We start from the raw sequence: 26,468 nt of genomic DNA, 5'->3' as shown, positions 1-26,468 counted from the left end.
GTCTCAATGAAAGAGCCTCATTGAAACCATTATTGAAATCTTGGAGAATAACTACTTGTTAGTAGTATACCCATTAATTGATATACATTTTCCCTGTTGTGTACTATGTATCTCTTCATTATACATTTTAGCAAGAGGTCTATTCTTTTAAGTGTTGTATGTTAGTTTGATTGAATAATTGGAGATAGTTAGTATAAATATATGTGTGTAATGGGACTGATTTTAATGGTCTGAGGAAGCTCATACCAAAAGTGCTTACCATGTTATTAATATAATAAAGGTTTTATGGAATATGACGTTCAAGTGGTCCATGGTTGCCTCACTGCCATAATTGCTGTCGATAGTTGTAATTATAGTTTATATACATATATAGTTTTGTGACTAAGTGAAAACAGCACACAGCTATGTCCTTTTATTAGATAACTATAATTACAACTATATGCTTATATGTATGAATGTATGTCAGTTGCCACCGGTGCCACATCTTCTGCCCTTTGTTTAAAGTCCATTTACCCATTTCCCTTGCATTCCAGGAAGGTGGCACATACATGCTATCCAACTTTTCCATTTTATCTTGCAGCAATGCATGCTGTGCTCATTCTCTTGAAGGAATGTCAACATAATCATGCGAAACTGTTTAGTGAGTTCTAGCAGGCAAAGATATGACACAGTCTGCAACTTTTTGCCAGAAAAGTGCTTAAACTGCCGACTAGAGTATAATTAGTACATGGTGTAGCATTACATTTCTCATGCGGAGCACCTGATATCATGGCTAACAACTCAATAATTTTAAATTATTTTCCCAAAACATGATGCTTAAAACAGATCCCTTGTGCACTGTTTTCCCCAATCAGACAGGAAACAGAAATGGACATTCTGCTATCACAGGGATGCATAGGCTGAACTACCATTCAGTCATGGCTTAGAACAGATTTAAGTTAATAAAGATCTGACTGGTAAAGAAATGGTTCAGATCATCGTGGCTGCTTTCCTCCACAAGTAAAAGAAAGAGGAAAGTGGAAAGGAAGAAAGAAAAAGAAAGAAAGAAAGAAAGAAAGAAAGAAAGAAAGAAAGGAAGAAAGAAAGAAAAAGAAAGAAAGAAATAAAGAAAGAAAGAAAGGAAGAAAGAAAGAAAGAAAGAAAGAAAGAAAGAAAGAAAGAAAGAAAGAAAGGAAGAAAGAAAGAAAGAAAGAAAGAAAGGAAGAAAGGAAGAAAGAAAGAAAGAAAGAAAGGAAGAAAGAAAGAAAGAAAGAAAGGAAGAAAGGAAGAAAGAAAGAAAGGAAGAAAGAAAGAAAGGAAGAAAGGAAGAAAGAAAGAAAGAAAGAAAGAAAGGAAGAAAGAAAGAAAGGAAGAAAGGAAGAAAGAAAGAAAGAAAGAAAGGGAATGGGTTGATAGAGAAAATGGAACAGCAGAAAAAGGCCACCTCGGGTCTAAAACAAGATGCCAAATGTAACTCCTTCTCACCAAAAAGAGGAGACACTGCCCAATGGGGTGGCACACAAAACAGCAACCTAGGAGATGAGATAAGGGGCTCTGGTGAGTAACAGTACTTGAAACGAAGAGGGACATGATAGTGTATCAGGTTATTAGTCAGATCTCAGCACATGAATACCGTGGCAATCCTGGTTAACAATCCTATAGTTACAGAGGAAAAGTCAATATACTTTGCATTTGTTTTTGAAAGATTGCTTTTGATACGGTCTTGCGGGCCAATATAAATGCTTGTAATATGAAAAGCACTCCTCACTCAGTTCATCCTTAAGATTCAGAAACATCTTCGCTGTTTGCATAAATTCCCTACCTCAGACAGCTAAATATATGTGACAGAGAGAAAATATGTTTCAGAGACAGCTATGTCAGTAATGAGACAGGCCTCATTATTGGCTCATTAGCATACCTCTGTACTGCATTCTAATAGTTGTGCTATCACACCTGTTGCAGGTAGTGTTTTCCCTGATGGCTTTTGCATTAAGTTGGCAAATGCACCATCCTACATGTGCATGCATGTGCGCGCGCGTACACACACATACACACACACACACACACACACACACACACACACACACACACACACACACACACACACATATCCAGTCATCAACCAACAACCGGCTTACAGTCAATCAGTCATATTAACCCAAACACACACTCCAACACATATACACATGCACATCCAGATTCTATAATCTCTACCTACCTAGCCCCTAAGTTTGACCATTCAGGCAGAGGCGCACACACACACACACACACACACACACACACACACACACACACACACACACACACACACACACACACACACATACACACACATGCACGTATGTTCACACACATACACTAACACCTCCCCACCTCCACGTCTTCCCTGAACTTACCTGCACTGTGATTGCTCCCACAGGAGTGAATATGTGAAATCCTTCTCTTGATGGTGTTCACTTTTTCCTCCAAAACTGGAAGTTTATGCAGCTGAATAATTCGTAAATTGGTATAGGCTGACTTGTTTTAGAGTACCTGGCTAATTAGCATTATCCTCCCCCTCCAAACTGCCTCAATAGCATGCAGCTTTGCCAGCGGGACTGCCTTCTGTGCTGAGGCTCCCACCAGGACAAACGTCAGCAATTAATAATCAGGAAGGCTTAGTCCATGTGCAAAATAACCATGCTAAGGCTTACCGCTGAAGGCAAGCCTTGCTACATCCCAGGGTAAGTCTCTATTTAGCATTTATAATAGCTATCTATACAGTAATATAAATAATGAAACACTATAACTGTTTGATTTTGGTGGCAGTATAAGCTAAAAGCATTTCCAGCATGATTACTGTTTGCATTGCTTTTAAACCAATGTTTCCACATGCTTGAATTTTTTAAGCACATCTGAATCTATTTTTGTTAAAGTGTTGCATAGCTGTATTTGCTTTAGTGCTTTCCAACTGAAGCTGACTATATTTTCCACACTTGCACTAAATGTCAGCAAAATGGGATGAAGCACTGCATGAAATAGCTGTATAATACAGAGACAGCAGCTGAATAAATAAATTAGTTTGCTAAACATCAGATATGCTCAAAGTAGTATTGAATATTATATAAATTATACAGTTATAGCACCAGGAATATCCAGTGCAGAAAATGTGCTGAGAAGACACATTGGCAATATGTATGTCAAGGCAGCAAATGCAGTTAAAAAGCATACATAGGTATTGGGTTAAGTTTAGAACTCAGGTACAATCAATGTTCTCTACCAGAACATTTCCGGAGAGCTTAAATAAAATTTAAGTAGAAACACTTTCTTTCCAAAACTCCTTCAAGTATCTGATATAAATAAATGGGCACTAAATTAGAATTAGAAATAGAAGGTGGTGTAGAAAGTTATTTGTGTGTATATGTGACTCACTGGACTGCATTTGTTTCTACAGTTGAGTTCAAAATTTTTTTTTCTGTGTGAAATTTAGCTGGTTAGACACTAGAGGGCAGAAGACTCCCATTTCTTTTAAACAAATGTTCACTTTTGGTATGAAACTTCTTGATCTTTCTGTTATGTATCTTTTTTTATCAGACAGTTTTGTCCAAGAGCATTGTTACATACAAGTCAATGAGTAGGAAATTCTTTGTCATAGGCCAGAAACACACACACACACACACACACACACACACACACACACACACACACACACACACACACACACACACACACACACTCTGTCCAGTGTTGTTGGTCAAGCCGGCCTTAGGCATAGGCCAACTAGGCGACCGCCTGGGGCGCCAGTCTAGCAGGGGCACTTTTCTAGTATTTATTTGATGTAGTTAGACCAGAATGCGGGCACCAGGTAGTGTGGTGGAGGGCGCCATGGAGCCCTTTTGCCTAGGGCACCAGTTGACCTAAGGCCGGTGGCTCCTGCTTCATCTAATGGTCCAGTTTTATGACTGACACCTCGAGTATCATTCTCCCATCGCAACACATCGGTTTAGATTGGTTGCGGTCCACAAGAGGTCCTGCTTTGCTTTACTATTAAGTTTATTTTTCTTTAAGGCAAACAATTTGAATGTAGGAGAGATGATGTTGCTGGAGTTCTGTTCTCTGTTTCCTAGGAGATGATGAACTTCATGTTTTTGGATGATCTGTCTTATATCATTTTACATAAAGCAAGCTTATGATGGCTAATTGCTGACTGCCTCTTATCTTGCATCAAAAGATTGATATTTTGGCTTCATCTAAATCGAGCACTATAGACCATACATTTTGGAGTTTATATTTGCCCGTTTTATATTACTAGACATATGGTAAGTGACTTGCCGATAAAAGATAAACAACATCTACCTTGTAAACTGTGTGCACTATTTAAAACATTAATTGCTGATCAACATCAATACAGACTCACTAAAAAGAAAAATAAATAAATAAGTAAATAAATAGATAAATAAATAAATAAAACTTTATAGACAGTTTACTAAAATGCCGCAATTATTCTGCAGAAGACTATAATTATCCCATATAATGTTCAATACAGTTATTGGGACAAGAATAAAAAAAATTGTGAAACTCTATGCCCTGTTGCAGGAAAGTTTAAAAATGTGTTTGCTGAACGAATGACCTTGAAGACATCAACATTCCATGAAATCAGTGACTCTAAAAACGGTAAAGGAAAGCTATCTTACCCAAACAAAAATTATGTTACTGGCTGAAATGAGGCAATGTGCCTGTTAATATATCAATTTCATCAATGTGAAAGGATCAGAAAGCCAGAAAAAAGTAACGTGTACAGCTCTTTGATACACTTGCATTCCCCCCAAGTACCTTGTTTCCATAGCACATTACAGACACCAAGAAAGGCAGTCTATACTATAGAGGAGACCAGTCTACTAGAAATGAATGGTAGCAGACTGTTATGTAGAAGTGTGCCTGCCAAGAAACTTAACAAGCTTCCTTCAAGCATACTGTACTTTAAGATACCAAAACTCCACCCGAAGAACATTCTGGTAGCAATCTTTGATTACAACTTTTGCTTTAACTAATTATGATATCTTTGGAAATCCTGCAATGTCTTTAAATGTCAGATCACTAACAGCAAGCATTCTTTAAGAGGGCTCAAGGTGTAAGGTCCTGGTATTGAAAGGGGAGCGTACCTGTGCATTAGGAGATAACACTGAACATATGAAGATGGATATCTCCAAAAGACGAGTGAGTAGGGCAATTTGAATACTTTTCACAGTGCAAAGAAGAAAAAACAGTAATAATGTGATGGTACCTAGAGCTGTAATATTCTGAGCAAAATATTTCTAAATGTCATTCCCTTTGATTTAAACAACTAGCACAAAGTGTGGGTCAACTTTAGAAATAAAACTTGTAAGGTAAAATCATAAGCAGTAGTTTATGCTGAAATTACAATTTACCACAGAAAAATGCTGCAGAATCTGCTAAATAAATAAAGGTATGTTTTTCCTACAGAATGAAAAAAAAATGTTGATACTGCTTCTGAAAAGTGCAGATTAAGGCTTCAGTGAAACATCATAGATAGGGGATGTGTTGTTTTATATCAGATTAGTAAGAAAACTACAGCAAAATGATAGTGATAATATGTAAATAAACACATATAGACGAGCACAGTTACACAGACACATACACACACACACACACACACACACACACACACACACACACACACACACACACACACACACACACATAAATCATAAACAAAATAAATGATCACTCTTGCTGCCACAGAACCCGTTTTTTATGAATATTTACCTGTAATCTAACAACAAACAAGGAGACATATTGAAGAGACATGTATGATGTATCATACTTTTCTTAGCAATGATCTCTTTATCTCTTTCCTCTGGCAGTGTCCTTACATTTGGCTGTGTTGGCTTTTTCAGGCTAGATCTTGTTATAATGAGTGTGCAACAGCCTCTGAAAGCAACAGCATCTGCATTTGTGAGTAAAGTCCCACAACAGACCGCATCACAAAATTCTGAAGTCTAACGATTAGATGTATCTTAACTTTTGCTATTCTTCCTGAATATTTCACATTTAAAACTATTCCTCTCAGCTTGACTGACAAATTATCAATATGCACATGAAAAATAACAGTGGGAAAGTTTTTCATCAGATAAGATATCCAGTGCTAAAAAAATACTCAAGTTAAAAATATAACTGTTTGGCAAAATCTTAATGAAAGCTCCTTCATACACGATTTTGAATGAGAAGGAAATACAATAACCTTCTCTTTTGTCCAGTGCACACCCACATATTGAAGTCCTCTGTTATAGTTTAGTTTGTTTCTAGATGTGATTCAAATTACCATCTATGAAAGTCACCACATTTTTACATTAGACAATGGAGAAGTCAGTGACGACAATAACATGGTTTTAGAATACTACATCATAATGTTTCATCTAAATGAATATGTAAAAGTTATTAACACAGCTTGACAGCTTTAGCAGTTGTATATAATTAGGCTGTATGTCTTTTCTTAAGTAGTTTGTTTGTCGTTTACCCTTTCACAGTGCTTCAGCAGTAGTAGTGTCTGTAGAAACAGACATGGTGGCCTTAGCGATTTTCACCGTGCTCTTGACACAGTTTTCTGCAGCCCTGTTACTGTTGCCTGAATTATGCTTGTTCTGGTAGTCAGACTCCATGCTGTTGTCTAGAGGTTGTGCTGTTCCTGTACAAATGGGGAACAGATTCCGAAAAGCTTGCCGTAGGTCTTTGCTTCTCATGGCATAAATGATGGGATTAATTGTAGAATTCATTAAACACAGCATGCTGCAGAAGGCAAAAATAGTTTTGACAAAGTTATTCATTTTGCCAAAAACATCATACACCATGATCGCCAGGATCGGGCCCCAGCAAATTATAAGGACAACTAAAATAAGTACCAGAGTTTTAGCCAGTCTTATGTCCATACGGGTTTGTTCAGGTCTTGTAAGGTGGACTTTGCCATTCTCTGTCACATGTACCATCATACTCTTTTGCGTCCCATGTTGTGACATGCGCATGGCATGTGAATGTGCCTTCCACAGAATGAACATGTAGGCATACACAATAAACAGCAGTAAGATGCTGGTCACCCCAACCCAGAACATCAGATATTTCTCATCAATTAGTGGAAAAATATCTGAACAGACAGACTTGAGTTTCTTGCAGTTCCAGCCCATTAAGGGAAGCACAGCTATTAATATTGCAATAGTCCACATCACGCAAAATGCTATTACTGCTTTTGATCTAGTAACAATTCTTTTGTAAGCCAGTGGTCTGTGTATGGAGATATACCTGTCAATAGCTGTGAGGAACAGACTACCAACTGATGCAGTGAAAGAGGCAGTCACACCACCCAGCTTAAATAGAAAGATGTTGGGGCTGTCTTTACGATGGAACACATGAAAATCCACAAAACTATACACAAATATTACACTTCCCAGGAGATCAGCTATTGCCAGGCTACCTATAAAGTGGTAGGAAGGCCTACTTCTGAGGCTGCGGGAGTGCAATATAACACATAATACTAATAAATTCTCTAATACTGTGAATGTGCCTAATGTAAGTGCAAGGACAGCAATTGCTAACTGCTGGCTGGGGTTTAAAATCATGAAGCATTCCATGTCCATAAAATTTTCACCACAGTGTATATCTCCATTACTGTCCTTGGAGTGTGAGAGAGATCTGTTGCTGTAAAATTCAGTGATATTTACTGGATCCAATGGAATAAAATTTAATAAAGGATTATCTCCAATACTTAGCCGGTCTCTGAATGGGTCACCTTTCAGGGATGAGAACGGCATTTTTTGAGGAAAATGTGCATACTTAGCTTGGTCAACATCCACTTTGGTGTCCTCATAATGAACGTCATTAGAGCCCAGGTAGTGAAGATCCATAGTTATTGTCCGAAAGGTAGTGTCTGCAAGGCCATCAAGGACTGACTTCATCTTATTCTGAAGGTTAGAAGAAATCCAGGGAATGTTCAGGAAACAGATATGAACACCTAAAGAAAGATAACAATTAGAAAAAGTGAATGGTGGGTTGTTATTTAGTTCACATAAAACTTAGTCCACTAATACAGACTGGATTTTTCCTGACCAGCCAGCACAGTAAGAATGACATAAATCTCAAAGATCAGAGCTTCTCATTTCATTCAAATGATGTCCTGTCTTTAACAGTAATTAAACAATTAAAGTTAGAATAACTACTGTACCTCCACTTGCTAGATTACTATTATTATTTTCCTGAAGAATAACTTTTATAATGGCAGATGTCATTACCATTCATTAACTCCACTTGCTATTTATACTATTTCCCATCAATGCATAAAAAACATTCAGAGTAATAGCATGGTAACTGAATTATTTGCCAGTTCTGTAAAGGGAATGTATTTCTACAGAGAAATATTTTCCAAATAGATGCACTCGTTTAATGAAAATGGACTAATTGTAATATATATCTAATCTAGTGAGATATCTTGGTCAGAAAAATGAAACTAATCTATCAAGGTTGCCTAGGAAATATGTTAGTTTCATGGAGAATCATTGCCTGCATTGCAGAGCCCCGTGTTACTTAAAGAAATTATCCATTGGCCATTTTAGGTAGTGAAGCTTATATGTCGTATATCAAATGATATCTAATGGCATTTCACCAGAGAGCTGGAATTGGTACTATGACAGACAGTGCATGTGGCAGACTGTCCACAGAATAAACTGAGTGCATGCTATTCTCAGGCAGTGTTGTAGCGATCTCTGGACGTCATGTGTAGTGTGACCTATACTTCTTAGAATTATTGAGAAAATGCATAGTAAGTAAGAGCCAGCTAATGTAGCCACCATCATGACTGCATGGAATATTTCTGACCCTTGCACAGCCAGCTTCAGTAATTACTTTGGTTTACCTTCCTGGTGAGTATACCTTGTCAGCGTGCTACAATCCCTTTCAATCTCAGACTGATGTAAGAAAATATAAACAGGATGGAGCTTTACTTTTGATGTAGTCATGATTTTCAGGAAATGTAAATGGTGGTGTTTTGACTTACACTGCAGATAAAACCCACTGCTCTTAGTCATTTATGAAGTCAATCCATTATATAGAAGAGATCTCCTTAAGATATTAATAGTGTTCCATCTTTCTCTCCTTTCTCTTCTTTCCGTCTCCTTTCTTTCTCTTTTTTAGAGAATTTTTCTTGATTTCTTTCTAGGTTTTCAACAGCATGTAACAGTGTTCTCATGGAAGGATCCATATTTTATCAGGCAATTCATAAAAAATCTAGCACAACCATTATAACTGCACATCATGCAATTTTGTGACTTTTGTTTTCCATCTATAATAATTGTTGCTATAGCCTTTATATTCTACCTAACTTTTAATCGTAAGGGCGTACACTTTCAGAGTCTTCTACTTCATGCTAACTCTCACATCGATAAATTATTGCTGTATTCCCAAAGTATACCAGCTGAAGTCTATACCTCTTGTTTCAGTTGTTTTATTTTATTTCAGCAATTATGTACATCAGCTTGTTGCATAAATTTGTATATATTTTACCCCCTAACTTTTTACTGCTTAAATTTGTACATAATCGACTGTTCATTTGTGATTTTAATTTACCCTCAAATTTTCTTATTATCCTATGTGTACTCAATTGAATAAACTATATATTTGGAGTTATGCTGAATGGGCCACCACTGCAATGGGGTCTTTCATCAGCTTGGACTTTCCTGGTAAACAAAAGCAATAGATAAATTATTACTGGATCAATTTTAATTCTTCTTTTAATTAGTGATATTAAGAGATCAATTAAGATCAATGCATCTTTGTTGTACAAATCCTTAATCCTACCTCCCCTTATTATGTCTGACCATATTCTATTCAACTCATTCCTCTCTCATCTCAAACAATTCCTCTCCTTCAAACGTGCAAGTTGGCAATGCAAAGAAAAAGTTTAGCAAATATTTATTAAGCCGCTTGTAAAAAAAGGAATATATACATGCTGCAAATGTGTATCTTTTAAAACAGTATGGGAAATACTTTCATCTCACATGAAACACAATATATCTGCTCAACAGTACATGTAAGAAAGAGGCAGAAAGCAAAAATAAACCCTTGGCTTATCACTTCAGAAATTTTGTATTCTTAAGTTAAATGACCATTTGTGAAATGTGTACTCTTCTCGTTGAATATGTAGCATTTATTGTGCTCAATCACTATCTGATGCACTCTTCTCTCTTACTGTAAATTACAGTTTGATTTTATTGATTGTATCAAAGGAATATTCTGTAGACATTGCTAATAACTTCAACAGCTTCTTCACAGAGACTATCCAGTCTCTAGCCAGCCAACTCTCTCCCAATGGCTCTAATTCTAATGTAGCCACACACAGTACCCAAACATACCTTACATTCTGACCTGTTCCTACTCAACTTATTCATGCCCTACTTTAGAAACTAAGACCCATCACCCTGGCTGCCAACCTCCTCCCAGCAGACGATCTGCAAAAGGTTGCTGACACCATAGCATACCCCATTTCAATCTTGATCAACAGAGCTATATCTGAAGCTACTGTACCCACTATATGGAAAATCTCCCATGTCATACCTCAACATAAAGGAGGCAGTTCCACTGAACTGTCAAACTTTAGACCTATAACTATTCTGTCACCTCTAGCTAAAATTATGGAGAAGTGTGTACACATACAGCTCATGCACTACCTCACACAGATCAAGCTGTAGTCCAAGTTTCAGCATGGCTTTAAGCCAATCCACAGTACTACTTCTGCCCTCCACTCTTTCTCTAACATCATTAACCACAACCACAGTTCCACTGAACTGTCAAACTTTAGACATATAACTATTCTGTCACCTCTAGCTAAAATTATGGAGAAGTGTGTACACATACAGCTCATGCACTACCTCACACAGATCAAGCTGTTGTCCAAGTTTCAGCATGGCTTTAAGCCAATCCACAGTACTACTTCTGCCCTCCATTCTTTCTCTAACATCATTAACCACAACCGCAATAATAACAAACTATCCTCAGCACTCTTTCTAGATCTATCCAAGGCTTTTGACATGGTTGACCACAAAATTCTTATAAATACATTGAAGGCCTTTTCCTTAAACAACCATGCACTCTAATGATTTCAATCCTACCTGCAAGGCAGGCATTAGGCAGTCCTATGGCAGGGCAAGCTATCATCTTGCTTACCCATCACATTAGGAGTCCCCCAGGGCTCAATACTAGGACCCCTTCTTTTCTCCATCTTTATCAATGACCTTCATTCAGTCACCTCAGATGCTACCTGCATTCAATATGCAGATGACTCCACCTTGATTTGTTCTTACACCTCACCAGCTACTCTATTCACATTAACCCAAACTACCTTCAATACAGTGGAAAATGGCTCTCCAATTAGCATCTAATCCTAAACCCCAACAAAACTAAGTTGCTCCTCTTCTCCCCTACATGCAGGACCTCCCTACCATCCTTCAGCATAACTGATAACAATGGCACTATCATCTCCCCAGATGCCCAAACTAAACTACTGGGTGTCATAGCTGATAACAACCTAAAGTTTGATGCACATATCAATCAAACTATCAAAACCATTAATAAAAACTTGGCTTTCTTTACAGAATCAAACCTTTCCTTATCCTACTTGCTAGAACTGCAGTTGCCCATTCCCATCTGCTATCAACTCTTCTCTACACCTCACCTCTATTCTCCAACTTAAACAAAACAGATCTTAATAAACTATCATCCTGCTATAACCACATTGCCAGATTTGTTACTGGCACAGCCTACCGGACACACCACTGTCACAACCTAAATCACCTAGGATGGCTTGAACTGCCAAGCCTACTGCAGTTCAACCGGCTAATAGTGGAACATAAAGTCCTTTACCAACCAGAAAATACACCTGCACTAAAAAATATTATTAGCCCTTACACCAGCACCCGGCCACTGCGATCATCCACTAGACTCCTAGTTTAAACATACAAATCCAACCACTCAGCTGGGGACTCCCTGTTTGCCAACTCTGTTGGAAAAATATGGAACAAACTCCCAGATGACTTGACCCTAGAACCCTCACTAGCTCAATTCAAAAACAAACTCAAGAAATACTTTAAAACTCATTGGTTATGTCCTTGCACTAACCTCGACTAGTGACCTCTCTATTTCTTAGGTGACTTACCTTCAACTACTTCTAACTTTTTCTACCACTCCATTTCAGGAAGGGTCAATTGTATAACTGCTGCTCAATGTGTCTTAAACTTGAATGTAATGTTATGTATGTTTAACTTTCAGTGTAATGTTATGTTTTGTAAAGTGTTTTATAATAAGTTAGTACTATATCTGCTAAATGCTGGTATTGCTTATGACTGTAATCTGCTTGAAACTAGCATTTACTAAATGTTCAATGCATATTATTATCTTGGAGCTTTTCTCCCAAGGCGTCCGCTGAAAATGGACATGTATCCAGTTGGACTATCTCGGTCAACAAATGTAAAATAAATAAATAAATAAATAAAATTACAAATACTCTTGGCAATCTTCCATTGTATAGTTTCTACAATGTGATCAGGTGTAACATATGTGTTAGTTTTGACTGTCCCTGTCAAAAAGCAAACAGTTTCCCATGAATGGCTCCTTCTTCAAGTTACACCATTAAAATCACCTAAATTAAGGTAAAAAATATCCCATATGCAATGTGGCAGTGAATAGGGACAATACATTAATCACCACTTTATCTATGAACAGTCAATGATGAGCTATAGTCAATCACACTCATGAACCATGGTAAGCAGTGAGATTGCTTAACAGCAGAGATAGGGCGTCTCTCCTCTGCTCAACTACTGAATGGTCTTGAAGTTCAGTTGTTCATGTGTCAGCAATGAATGATCAACAAAATGCTGTCTAGCTAGCAGACAACAATCAGCCAGATGGCAGTCTTCCTGCTCTACTTTTCTACCCATTCATACAGGCATTCCCCAGGGCTTCATCCTGGGGCCCCTTCTTTTTAATATCTTCACCAATGACCTTTAAATCTCAACTTCTCATTCTACCCTTATATAATACACAGACAATTCCACACATCACCTTTTCTGACACACTGTTACAACTTCACTCACTCACATAAGAATCTTTCTTCTGTGTAGAAAATTGACTAACTAAAAACCAACTCATTTTGAATCCAAAAAAGACTAAACTTCTCTTTCTCCCTAAGTCAAGTAACCATCTCAAACAATCTTTCACAATTTCCTCATCTAACAAAACCATCATTACAGTAAAGTACCACACAAAATTACTTGGAATGACAATAGACAAGCAATTAAAATTTGATCTACACATACAGCAGTCCATAAAAAACAAAACAAAACAAAAAAAAAAACTAAGTCTCCTATATCAGAACAAGAAATTCCTAACTACTGACTCTAGACCATCCTTGGCCCAAGCCTACTTACTTCCAACCCTTCCCTATTGAGATCCTGTTCTTACAAATCTTAATCCTCTCTCCTTACCAAACTTGAACAGACTTACAACAGAGTTGCTAAATTTGCAGCTAACCTACCTAATACCTCTCACTACTGCACTGGTCTAAAAACCTTCACTGGATGGAACCTTTCCACCTTCTTAAACTCTCAAAACACCAACTAACTCACTGTCTTCTCAACAAACCCACTGCCTGTCCCTCTCTTTCCAATATTGTGACTTACTATACCCCTCCACGGCCACTACAAACTACTGATAAATTCCTTCTACAAACATACAAATCCAACAAAACAATAAGCAAAATTTTATACAAATCCTGTGTGTCTCATTTATGAAATAATCTCCCTTTCACCTTATGTATCATCCCAAACACAAACAGCCTCAAAAAAGAATTAAGAAGTTCCCTCTGTAAGCCGTGGCTATGCCCCTGCCAGGACCCTTCTTAACTGGATCTAGTATTCTCTTCACTTCCTAAAATCACCCTCTTGCATTTTTTAACTTAAGCATATGACACCTCTTACTTAACAAAAACAAAACTCAGATGATGGCATATTCTCACTTATTTTTGTCTAATACATGAAAATCTGTCTCCTGTATTATTTGTTACAAGTCCTCTATGTATACTGTAAGTAGCGTACCAACTTTACTAAGTGTCTTATTAAACTTGTTACTTTCTGTTTTTCTTTTACTCAACTTTGTGATTATTGTATAACTGTTATTATTACTCAGTTCTGTGAAAATTGTATAATTGAACAATTTGTACATTTTGCTAGAGCTTTTTGCTTTGGGTTTCAACTGAAAATGGGCTGTGCTCAGCTGGACCCACCGGGTTAACAAATGTGAAATAAATAAATAAATGGATGTCAGTGACACATTTCCTGCTCATCATGTAATCATGTTGATACATCTTAAGGTCTTTTTGTACCTGATAATTTCAAAATTACCACATGCGCAAACTTACAAGATTCAATAGATATTGTTCAGCCCTATTTAAAGTTATATTATATCTTGTAAAGGTCTCAAATCCGCGGTGGTGGTGCTGCAGTAGCGTTGTCGCCTCACAGTAAGACGCTGACCGGTTCGACTCTCAGTTAGAGCATTTTCTGCGTGGTGACATGGTGAATGGGCATACCTTCACTGAAGGTTGTGTGTTAGGGCTGGCAACTCAGCATGTAAAAATCAACTGACAATCATTAGCGGACCGGAGTTCCGCTGTGGCGACCCCTAACCGGGAAAAGCCGAAAGACACAACAACTTGTAAAGGTCTCAAATAATGCTTTTTATTGACTAGAAACCTTTATAGTTGTAAGGAATGTCCATTATACTATCAAAATAAACACAGAAAAGTAAACTGTCTCCAATTTTACAGGCTTTATTCACTTATTGTTCTAGTGCCTCTCAGACTGTTAAAGGCTGGCCCCATTGAGTTTTCCTGGGTGGAATGTAAAAATGTAAACATTAATAATTTTCCACTACTGTCTGCACCTGAATCTAATAAAAATAATATTACTAATTGCATATATGGCTGGAGTTTTCCACTTTAAAATAGCACTCAAAAAAGATGAAATGCCATCATTGTACTTATGAGGTTTCATAGCTTTAGAGGTAAATACTAAGCCAGCTGCCCTTGCTTACCAGTTTAAGCCTATCCAATTTCCTTTTTGCTGCTTGAGTTAACCTACCCCATTTGCTGTTAGATTGGCCTAACCCAACCCATGGTGGATAATTATATATTACCCCTAGTGAGGAGATCATACCTTAGATAATTTGAGGGGACCCATGAATGGACTAAAGCATTTAGGGGCTGCTTTTGTTCATTAGTAATACATAGTGCAGTCTTAGGGTAAATATTCTATCACCAATCAATAGATAGAAGTTGCACCTGAACATAGACAGGGACAAACTTTGTTTTATGGGGATTGGAAGACAGTTCCAGAGCAGTAGTAACATCTGTGTGATATGTCTGGCCCTACAATCTGTTTGCTGATGTTGTAGAGGAGATTTAGATCCCTAGATCAAGTATTTATGATGCATTTGACTTATGGATGTGAAGTATTAGGTCGGAGGATGGCTTGTATGACAGACACAGTTCCTCTGTTTTCAGTCTGTAGAATAGAAAATCGTGTGACAGGGCTTTGAGTAAGGCCATGTAGGTCATGTTGTTTAGGTCTTGTATCCTTTTAGTAAGATAGCTCTGTGGGCGTTCTACTTGTCGCATATGTCTGGGCAGATGCATACCAAAGAGGGCATTATAATCAATGATTGGCCCACTGAAGGCTGAGTAAAGGGGGCAATGACATCTCTAGATTTAGACAAGATTCCTTTTGTTTCTATGCTGCACAATATAGAAGGAATTTCCCCTGACAATGGTCAGATACTGGACAAAAGTTAGGTCACTGTCCACATAAGTTCCTAAATGCAAAACAACTGTATAAACTCTTATGGGAGTATTGTTAATGTGGTAGTTTCCCATTGTAGAGGACTTCTAAAAGGGTATGATAATGCATTTTTGGTATTTAGTTTCGGTCTATGATTTTTGCAAAAGTTATTTATTTCAGACAAACCTTTCTTCAGAAGGGCTATATCATTTGGGGATTCAATGACTGCTTCTAGCTTGCAGTCATCTGCAGACTTAGTCAGCCAGCGCCCTTTGGTATGGACTTTAGCTTTGGAGAAGTAGATGCCAAACAGAAGAGGTCCCAGCACAGAATCCTGGGGGACTGTACTGGTGCCTGGTCTCTTTGTAGCTTCCCCTATTTTGATGTCCTGCAGACAAACTGTGTAGCTTTTCTACTATGGCTAAAAGGGGATTGTGTCAAAAAGCTTTGTTCATGTTGAGTTCTATGGTGAGCATCATTTTGCCTTCATTCATTGCTTTGGTGACCTTTTCAAAAAAGTCCTTCAGGTTAACTAAACATGACCTGGCCTTGATAAATCCAAACTGTGGTAGGTCAGTATAGTTCCTTATGCCCTAATTGATTAGTTTCATGAAAAGTCCTTCCATGGCTTTGCGTATAAGACTTGCCAGATTTATGGATAAGTAATTGCCTGGGTCTGTGGAATGTCCTCTCTTATGTAAGGGAATGACTAAAGCTGTCCTTCAGTCACTTGGTACAAAATCTGTAATGAGAGTGAGGTTGAATAGTGTTTCTAGGGGAGGTAGCTGAAATGTGCTTCATACTGTTTAAGATACATCCAGGGATACTGGCAGGATTCATTGATGCAGTATTTGTAGCTCTTGCTGGTACTTTTAGGACTTGGTCTTGTGGGACAGATAGAGGGGAGAATGGGATAAAGTTTGGGTTTAATTTATCAGCCAGTAAATTATGACATATCTATAGCCTCAGTGCAGGTAACATGGTTTAATCAACTCAGTGTATTGCTGCATTGTGCCCTGAGATTACATACACATCTAAAAAAGGCCTTGTGCTGGGATTTACACTGGGTAGCTATTTTAGCCTCAAACTTGGTTTTGGTGGAATTTATTAAGCGCCTGAGTTGTTTATGTTAATGACAAGGGCTATGGCATTCTGGCAATTAGTCATCTTACTTTTGGTCAAAAGTCTCTTCCTTTTATTGTAAAGCTTGTTGGAATTATGGATCCACCATTTTGTTTGTTGCAGGGTTTTACCTGGCACTTGATCCTACAAGTTACAGCTGCACATATGCAGCTATTTTCATGCTGGTATAGTTATAGTGTGGTGCTGTAATTTTCTGCATATTCAGTGGAGTTAAATGGGTTTGTTGTGGATGTCAAGTTTGCCAATATATCAATTAGGAGTAGCTAGTCTGTCTGAGAGACATTTCTAAAGGCACCATGTGTGGAAGTGGTCTCTGGTTTAAATTTTTTTTCAGAGATGATGGCTTTATTTTCAGACCTAACAAGTGATGAAGATATGCAAGATGCTCCCATATTAGTAAGGACAAAATCCAATATGTTATTCCCCCAAGTGCTTATTCTGACAAATTGTTCCAGAATATTTGTATAGACAAAGTCCAGGATTCTCTGTACTTGTGCACTAATGGTGGTGTAGGTTTCCCAACCCATAGTTGGACAGTTTAGATCAACTAGGAAAATGGTATTGTGTTTAATACTGAGAGAGCCTCATTCCAATAGATAGGCATTGTGGCTTTCCTTGAGTAATAGAGAGAGTTCTATCTTCTTTTCTTATTTAGGTGTCGCCACAGCAGATCACCTGTCTGCTCATGATTGGCAGTGGATTTTTGCGGTGTTGAGTTGCCAGCTCGGCACCCAAACTTCCACAGAAGGCACACACATGCATGCACTCATGCCTAGGGCCAATTTAGAGTGTCCAATCCTCCTACAGCATGTCTTTGGGATGAAACCAGAGCATCCGGAGGAAACCCACGCGACCACTTGGAGGACATGCAGACTCTGCACAGAAGGCACCCCAGCCGAGAATCCAACCAGAGAACCTCTTTCTGTGAGGCAGCAACACTAACTGCTGCACCACTGCAGCCACCCCAATAGAGGGAGTTCTATAGCTAGCTTATATATGATAAGGGACCTTTCTGTTGGTTTTTGGACATAAAGAAACTCTAGTGTATCAAGCTGATTTACCAGCCTTGATATAAGCCTCTTTTGAATGAAGACTAAGACATCTTTCCCTTCTTCCTCTCCTGCACAGTAGCTCACCTAAACTTCTGGAAGCCATTATAGTCTGCACAGCCAGCACACTCTCCATTGTTTTAAAGCATTTCTCAGTCACTAAACAGATGTCTGCATTTTCCAGGGTGAGAAGGGTGTGTGACGATGGAATTTCATGTTAAGGTTCCTAGCATTGACTAGTAACGCCTTCATATTTTCCTTTGCTTGCTTCATTATCTTGGTAGGTTTATCAGCTTAACATTGTGTAAAAAAAAGTACTATGGGTATGGACAATGTCTTTCCCAAAAATTGAAAATGTAGGGAGGACATAGTGAAGCAGCATTGCCTGTTGAACATATCCTCCCAGGCTGACAAATATTGGGCCTATTTTGAATGACACTAAAAATAAGCCAGTTATTGAAGTAAATTAATTTTTTTTTGCTCATTATGCAGCATCATCTTTGTAGAAGGTAGAATATGCTCGGTAATAGGCTCATACCGGCCATTAACAAATACTCTGAGAGTTCCATCATGTTTCCAAGGAAGTACATCTCAAAATACTGATACTCACATGCACTGTAAACAGACTTTACAGCAAAAGGAAAATGTTCCTGTCCTTCAACAACAGAATAACATCTCACCATGTTAAAATCATCGTCACAAAATATTTATAATTTACTTTTTTTATTTATTTGTTTATTTGCAGTTTATTAACCAAAAGAGTGCACTGGGCCAAGATGAGCCCTTTTTCAATGGAGGCCTGGGGGAAAAAAGCTCCATGTACATACATATAAAACAAAAATCAACATGAATTAATACAGAATTAATACAAAGAAATTATAAAAGCGGGATCATCAGGAGTTAGTAGAAAGTATTACATAACTCTAATATATCACACAACTCTAGTAGAAACAAAAATCAAGTTGATGTATTGTTAGTAGTATCAATAGATCCTTACAGTACACAATAATAATCGGTTCTAAATAACTTGAAATGATGAGAATTCAAATTTTGGGTGGATTACGAATGCCTACGAAGAGATTATCGGTGAGAAAGGTTAGGGGAAGTGAGGTAGTTGGGAGGAGGTTAGGAGGGGTGAGAGCAGGAGCATTCCCAAGTAGAAGAGAGATAGGAGTGGAGTAAAGTCTTAAAAGAGGAAAGGTTCTGGGTAGTTCAGATATGGAGAGGAAGTGTATTCCATTTACATGCTAGAGAAAATGACAGTATAAGTCACCCATGAGTACGTAAGAGTTTGTATACTTGGATAAGATTCTGATTGTTGGACCTAAGGGATCAATCAGGGAGATGCACAGGGGCGGCTCGTGGCATCGGACTGCCGGTCTGCAGCCCCCTCAGTTGTTCTGGTCTTGTGATTTACTGTAAAAAAAAAAAGAAATCTTTTTTTTTATTTTAAATTTCGAGTCTGCGACTGCGCATTGCGCACCTTACCCGCGCGGTTGTAAACAGCTTTTTTTTGTTTGTTTGTTTTCTTTGCAGCCTGGAGGAGCACATAAGGCATCATTGTGATGCCCAGAAGTCTATGCGGCAGCGGTTCCAAACCGCATAGACTTGGAAGGGGCTCGGACTGCGACGTCCGCAGGCACATCAGTCATGAAGTGCCTGCTGGGCTAAAGCCTAAATGCTGCTGATTGGTTGTCGCTCTCTTCCCGGGCTTTATGTGCTGGGAAGTGAGCGAGAATCAGTTAGTTCAGTTCCGAAGGGAGAATAAAAACAGGAAGCTTGCAAAATGGAAAACTGAATTCAGAGGTAAATGTCATTTGACAGATACGATTTACCTTATAACTCCTTCTTAGTGTGACAAACTTTATTGTATAATCAGACTTGAAAATTTGTTGAATTTGTGAACTTTATAACAAGGTTACTGCAGTTTAATACAAACATCATAATCTCTTTTGGCACCCACTTGCAGTTTATTCAAATGGTTCTCCTGACTATGTGTTCAACAAAGTAAACATTTTTTCTGTGTTCATGGTATGATTAGCATTTCAAGCCCTTTCAGCAGCTGATTTGATCATGAGCCAAAGTTGTACTGCCTTTGGTGAACTCAACTACCGTTGTCATTTCTTATTCCATATGGTAATAGAAAGCTATATACTGAGGGTTGCTGCTGTCATAAAAAATATACCCCCCTGTGAATTACCTCTTCAGTCCTGAAATAATTTGCAATATATGCTGTTTTAGGTGATGCAGATGTACTTTGGTAAAATTAATGAACTGTATGCATAAATTAGGCATCCTAAATCTAACTAATGATACACTTGCTTTTGGCCATTGATTCTGTATCCTGTGTAGTAATTATACAAGTCAGCAAAAGCAGATCTGGACTCCGTTTTTGGATTCTTGCATTATATGATATTTGATTTTGTTTTTTCATCCTGAATGTTTTCGATGTGTTGGCCATTCTATTTTTCGTGTTTTTTTTTTCCCATTTCAGCACCTTCTATGTTATGTGTTTTGGAATTCTGATTGTCATTATGTTTTCATAGATTCAAATTTTACTACAAAGAAATACAAACTCTTAGATTTGGGGCAGAGAAACCAAGAGAAAAGTGTGCAGATTGAGGGGAATGCTTTTTGAACTCCCAGATAAGAGAGTGTAGAGTAATTACAGCTTATGACCTAATGGTAACCAAAGCCAACTGTAAGGTAGGAGAGAACTATGAAGATGCCAGAGTCTATTATGAATGGATATTACCAACATAATACTCATAGAAAAGTGAAATACTGTTCTGTGAACCACCGGGTTAGCTTCGCTTAGAATATAGAATCAGGTTCTAAAGATGCTAGTAAAAAGACTCAAGACTAGGTAGAAGAAACTCAGTAGGGTTGGTGAATAACAGCTTCATAGTATGCACACCCAAAGAAACAAGTTATGAGGGCAGTGGTTTTTGAGAGGCTGTCCCGATCTTGTCACTTCTTGTGCAGTTACTTTTCTTCCATTCACATGGTTTACTGACCTCTAACAGTATCCCATTCTGACTCTCCAGCTGTTTTAATATTTTTCTTTTTCTGTTTTTCTTTCTCATAAATATTATCAAGCTCTTTTTTACATTTCTTATTCTTCCCTTGGTTACCCGGACTAGTAATACTTGTAATTGATTTGTTTTGTGCTCTTTTAGGTAGTACCTTTTTAGAGACTTTTTGCAAAATAGGAATAAATAAAAACAGAAGGAGCAGAAACAGAGTAGAAATATTGGGGAGGGGGTTGACTTTGATATCCCCATAGACAGACTGTTTGGCAAAAAAGAATGTAATATTAGAATGAAAAAGAACCTAGAGAGAGTTTTGGTGGAAGGGGGTTGGAAGGACATATGTGGGGAACAACATCCTAATGGGAGAGAGCGAACATTCACAAGAAACTGTCTGACACAAGCAAACATAACAGACAGGATGCTAAGAAAAAGATGGTTAATGAGAGAGTGGATAGAGATAATAGAGAGAAACATTCTAGACCATGCAGCAGTAACAATTAGGGTCATAATGGAACGTCACCAGGATGAAGGTGGACCAACTACAAAATAAAACATTTGGAAGCTAGGAATGAACTGAGATACCTTCTGAGCACAATGCTCAAAAAAGTGAGGTACAGATTGGAACTATAAGAGAACTGGAGGGATGAAATAAAAGTGGCAATGAGATGAAAAATTTTGAAAGTAGAAGGCAGGAGGTAAACAGAGGTAGACAATGAGAAAGAAATGCTGCAGTAAGAGCTAATGGGAATTCATGGAGATCTGTGGAAACAAGGAGCAGAGCAGGAAGAACAAAGGATAAAGAAGCAGCTATAAAAGTGGAGCTAGAAGGAAGGCCTACAACAGCTGTAGCCATAGAGAAACGGTGCCAGAAAGGCTGCTGGTGAATCATACTGTGGCTTAATACAAACACCAAGTCTTAAGATGAACTACAGGAAGACATCTGGAAGAGAAGTATGAATAGAAACAGAGGGAATAACGGCAAAAGTGAAGAAGGGAAGGAGAAATGAACAAAGATGAGGGAGGGAATCAGGAATACTATAAGGAACAATGCAGGGAAATCATACTATAAATGGGAACAAAGAAAGCAGAATTATGAATTAATCCAAGAACAGTGGCCTGGAATAAATGCAGTCATATGAATCAAGGAGGTCAAGAAACATGTTTACAAGATTGTATTATTAGAACTAATGAAAAAAATGCTAATGGAAGAATATAATAGAATTGCAAAAAATGTTAATCGCTCTAAATCCGTAAGTAGGGTAAGGGTGGCAATTATTCTGATGGAAAGGGTGAAAATGGATGTAGGAAGTTACAGACTCATCTGTATAATAGATACAGGCATCACAATACTTGGAAAAGTGCCAACTGGTAGGCTAGATGGAATTCTGCAAAAAAATTCTACATGAGGGGTTAGAGTAGTTTTAACAAGCAGGGAAAGGCAGAAATAAGCTAGTGCAGATTAATGGAATTCATATACGAAGAAGAAAAAAGAAGGGGAAAAATGCGGAGTAATTGACTTATAGAATGCATTCCATATGGTAAGGAGGAAATTTCTATAGGAAGTGCTAGACAGAAAGGAGATGGGGGAGAAATTCAGCAGGAGCATTAGGGTTATATGTGATAATGCAGAAATAAAAACTTGGTAAATGGAGATGTATCAGGAGTTGTGGAACCGGGAAGAGACTCAAGATAAGGATGCCCACTATCATTAGAGATGTTCACAATGAAAATGAGGGGAAAACTGATAGAATTAGTAAAGAGAGAAAGTACAAAATGCCAGTTCCTATTGTATAAAAATGAATGCATGCTAATATCAGAAAATGTGGGCACAGACATTAAGGAGGTGAAACTAGTATTTGAGGAATTTGAACAGGTATTAGGACAGACATGCAACAAGAAGAAAACCCTAATGGTAAAAGTATGGAAGGGGAGCTAGAATGTGGAGGATGGAGGATTTGCAGAGGCAGACTTTTCAAGGTATTGAGCATGCATATCGATGCTGCATTACAAAAGACACAAGCCAGCAACATGGACATAGTAGTCAAAGATCTTGGTTATTACTTCTATGTTGAGAGAAGTAGATGCTGAACAGGAGTGGACTGAGCACAGACCCCTGGGAGACTCCACTAATTACCTTGGCTCTATTTGAAGAGGCGCCTGCCACATGAGCTACATGATTCCTGTCTTTCAGCCAGTTAGCTATCCATCTTGACACATAAGGAGCTATGTTTAAGGCAGGTAGTTTACTTATATGTCTGGAAAGAGGTATGGTACTGAATGCTTTTGCCAGACAACATATTGTTGACTGTTTACCAGATCCTCTCAAACAAGATGACACAATTTAATATTATGATCTTCAGTTGATAAAGCCAAATATTCTAGATAACATACTGTGATTACTTATGATATGTTCTAGGTCAGACCTCTAAGGCTGATTGGTGAATATATTTTCTATGGTATGGCCATCTATGGGGCGGTGTATCTTCTCAGCATTGTACCAGCATTTGGAAACTTGGTCTGTTGCTATAAGGAGACATTTGGCAACAGCAAAGAAAGAATGCTACTAATCATTTCCTTCACAACTTAATCTCTTTTCATGGGTTGCTTTACTGGTCTTTATAGTGCTTTTCAGTGTCTTGGTGATATTTTATACTGTCCTCATTCTCAAGATTTCCAGCATTATTTACAGTTTAATGCTTTTTTCTGTTCTTAATAAAGTGTATTTATGTCAGTTACAATTGAATTTGGCTCTAACTGGGACTGCTACAGTTATGCATTCATCTAACTTGGAATAAAAGTTTTTGGTGAATTTTTACTATTGTGTCAGGATTGATAATGGAGATGTTATGGATAAATTTAAAGATTCTATCATATAATTTTATAAGTTCACCATTATAAAGTCCTTAAATAAAGAAATGTTTGATACAGGTGGTATGATGGTTCTGATATTAAATGGCATGTTAATTGGTGAAGAAGTAGGTAGAAATAGTATTTTTAGGGCAAGGTCAAGAATGCTTTTGCCTCTAGTGGATTCGCTAACTATTCATTCCAGGGAATGACTGTTTATCAATTCCCCAAATTTCTGTGCCCACCAGGGGCGGCTCATGCTATCAGACTGCCGGACTGCAGCCATCCCATCTAGAAAAAAAAAACAAAAGAAAAATCTGTAAAACAGAAAAACAAAAACGTAAGAAAAAAAAAATCATGAGTCCCGACTCCTCTGCGCATGTGCGGACACATGAGAGAACTCAGACTGCCTTTATCAGCAGTCCAGATATGGACAAAGAGGTACCCAGCAATCATTGCTGTGAGATGCCCAGGAATCTGTGTGGTGATGACCACACAGAACAAAGGAGCTCCGGACTTCTTCAGCTGCAGGCAGAACCAATGAGGAAGATGGAGCTGCTCTCATGGGACTTTCATTGCATGGGCTTAGTTTGTGGATTACTGCTGGACAAAGGCTTCAGGTAGGTGTTCAGTCGCTGTCTGGATTGTGGGCTTGCTTCATTCGGTCACTGGCTGGATTTGGATTGCTTCATGAAACCAGGTAGGTGTTCAGTCACTAGCAGGTGAAGGCTTTATACTGGTGTGTGTGTGTGTGTGTGTGTGTGTGTGTGTGTGTGTAATGCCCCAGTTACTATATACTGGTGGCTATAGAGAACAAATGGTGGTGGGTAGAGATACTCAGGCTTGAACCCTGTACCTTGGATGCAGGTGACAAGGACCTGAATTCCCCATCCACCACCATTTCTAAAAAAAAAAATCCAGATTTTTGCCTCATATTTGTTCTGTTCCTCATACAATCTGTGGTTTCTGTATCTACATTTTTCCTTGAAAAGTCTGTAGTGCAGTAGTGCACTGGTAGCATTGCTGCCTAACAGCTACAGGTTCTCAGGTTTGATTCTTGGCTGGGGTGCCTTCTGTGTGGTGTCTGCATGCCCTCCCATCTTACAAAGATGTGTCTGGCATTTCTCCCTGCTCTGCTGAAAATGGTCTTTTGTTCCAAGTCAGACTAGTTTCCTGGTTAAATGTTTGAAAATAACAGGCATTTGAATTTCAGACTTCATATTCTTCAGAAAGTACATGGTAACACACAACTGTTTGTTCTAGTAGTTGTCTAAGTTTATAATATGGATATGAAATTTGTCCCTATTTCTGGGACTGTATTCCCCCATTATTGGCTTCATCGAGGTATTTTGTGCTAAGATTGAGAGTTATCTATGGTGAGAACTGAATTCATTGAATGTTTGGGGGCTGTATTCCCCCCATTACTGGCTTTGTCCACATGTTATTTTGCTAAGAGGTTGAGAGCTATAGTGAGAACTGAATTCACTGAATATGTTTGGGGGCTGTATTCCCCCATTATTGGCTTTGTTCAGGTGTTTTGTGCCAAGAGATTGACAGCTATGGTGAGAACTGAATTCACTAAATGGTAGCCATTTAAGTTCGTCTTCCTGTCTTTCACAAAACAGCTGATTTGGCATAGTGGTATGTTTCTCTGACTGTTTTGCACAGGGTCCCCTGTGTTAAAGACGTGGCAGTGAAATGTATGGTGGTAACACAGCATTTTATTCTAGCAACTTTCCAAATTATACAAGCAATGTTTAAAATGTGTCCCTGGTTTTTGGGCTTTTGACCCCCCCCCCCCAATAAATGTCATCTTTTTCCAGATTTCTTGTGCTGCAAAGTTCAGAGCTACAACTGCGTGTCGAGTAAATTTTACAAGGAGCTGAGAGCTGCAGGGGAACAAAACTTTAGTGCTGCTTATTCTGAGTCTGCTTGCATTGTTAATAGCACAACAGGTAGTGTACTTGCTTTTGATGCAGAAGGCTGTGGGTTCTACTCCCACAGTAGATAGATGCATTGCTGATACTGAACTGTGTTGTAAAGTGGGTGGATGCTGCAGTCCTTTTTCTCAAAGATACCTAGAGTAGTAACTATGAACCTGTTATCAGTTTGCCATACAGTCCCTATTGCGATATTACTAGCTTATCATTTTTTTTAATGCATGCAACATAGGCAATTTATTCCTCAAGGACAACAGGCACTTTATTTGTAGATGAATAAACAATGGCATATAAAGTTGTTTGCTAGCAGCAACCTCTTCATTGTTACAAATTTCTTTAATGTGGAATTATTTAGATGACTTTTACTACTTTGGAGATTGTGCATATTTACTGATACTGGTGGACTGTAGAAGGTTGAGTAGACTTTTATGATGGAAACGTTCTGAATTGGGTAGTTTTGTCTTTGGTGCATGCATTTTGTTTCATTGTTTACTGGAAAAATGTTCAAAACAATACATTTAAAATGCCGTCTAACAACTGTACTGTATTATACAAGGAATATAATTTAGTACAATCAGGAAGGTGTATGAAAGAGCACATGTATGTTTC

The 26,468-nt window shown here is 38.2% G+C and overlaps 1 protein-coding gene across 1 annotated transcript in view; it reads right to left on the bottom strand.

Moving 5' to 3' along the window:
• Nucleotides 1-5,660: 5,660 nt before the first annotated feature.
• CNR1 (cannabinoid receptor 1) overlaps nucleotides 5,661-26,468 on the bottom strand; it is a 485,121-nt gene continuing 464,313 nt past the window's right edge. The window contains exon 3 of the mRNA XM_044062583.1: nucleotides 5,661-7,981. Within this exon, the coding sequence (XP_043918518.1) occupies nucleotides 6,501-7,925 (1,425 nt within the window). The 5' untranslated portion in view covers nucleotides 7,926-7,981 and the 3' untranslated portion in view covers nucleotides 5,661-6,500. The remainder of the gene's footprint in view (nucleotides 7,982-26,468) is intronic.

Source organism: Protopterus annectens, chromosome 2.part1 (assembly GCF_019279795.1).
Source record: "Protopterus annectens isolate FY-2018-M chromosome 2.part1, PAN1.0, whole genome shotgun sequence".
NCBI lineage: Eukaryota > Metazoa > Chordata > Ceratodontiformes > Protopteridae > Protopterus > Protopterus annectens.
Note: the sequence above shows the minus strand (reverse complement) of the source record. Positions and strands in the feature narration are given on the sequence as shown.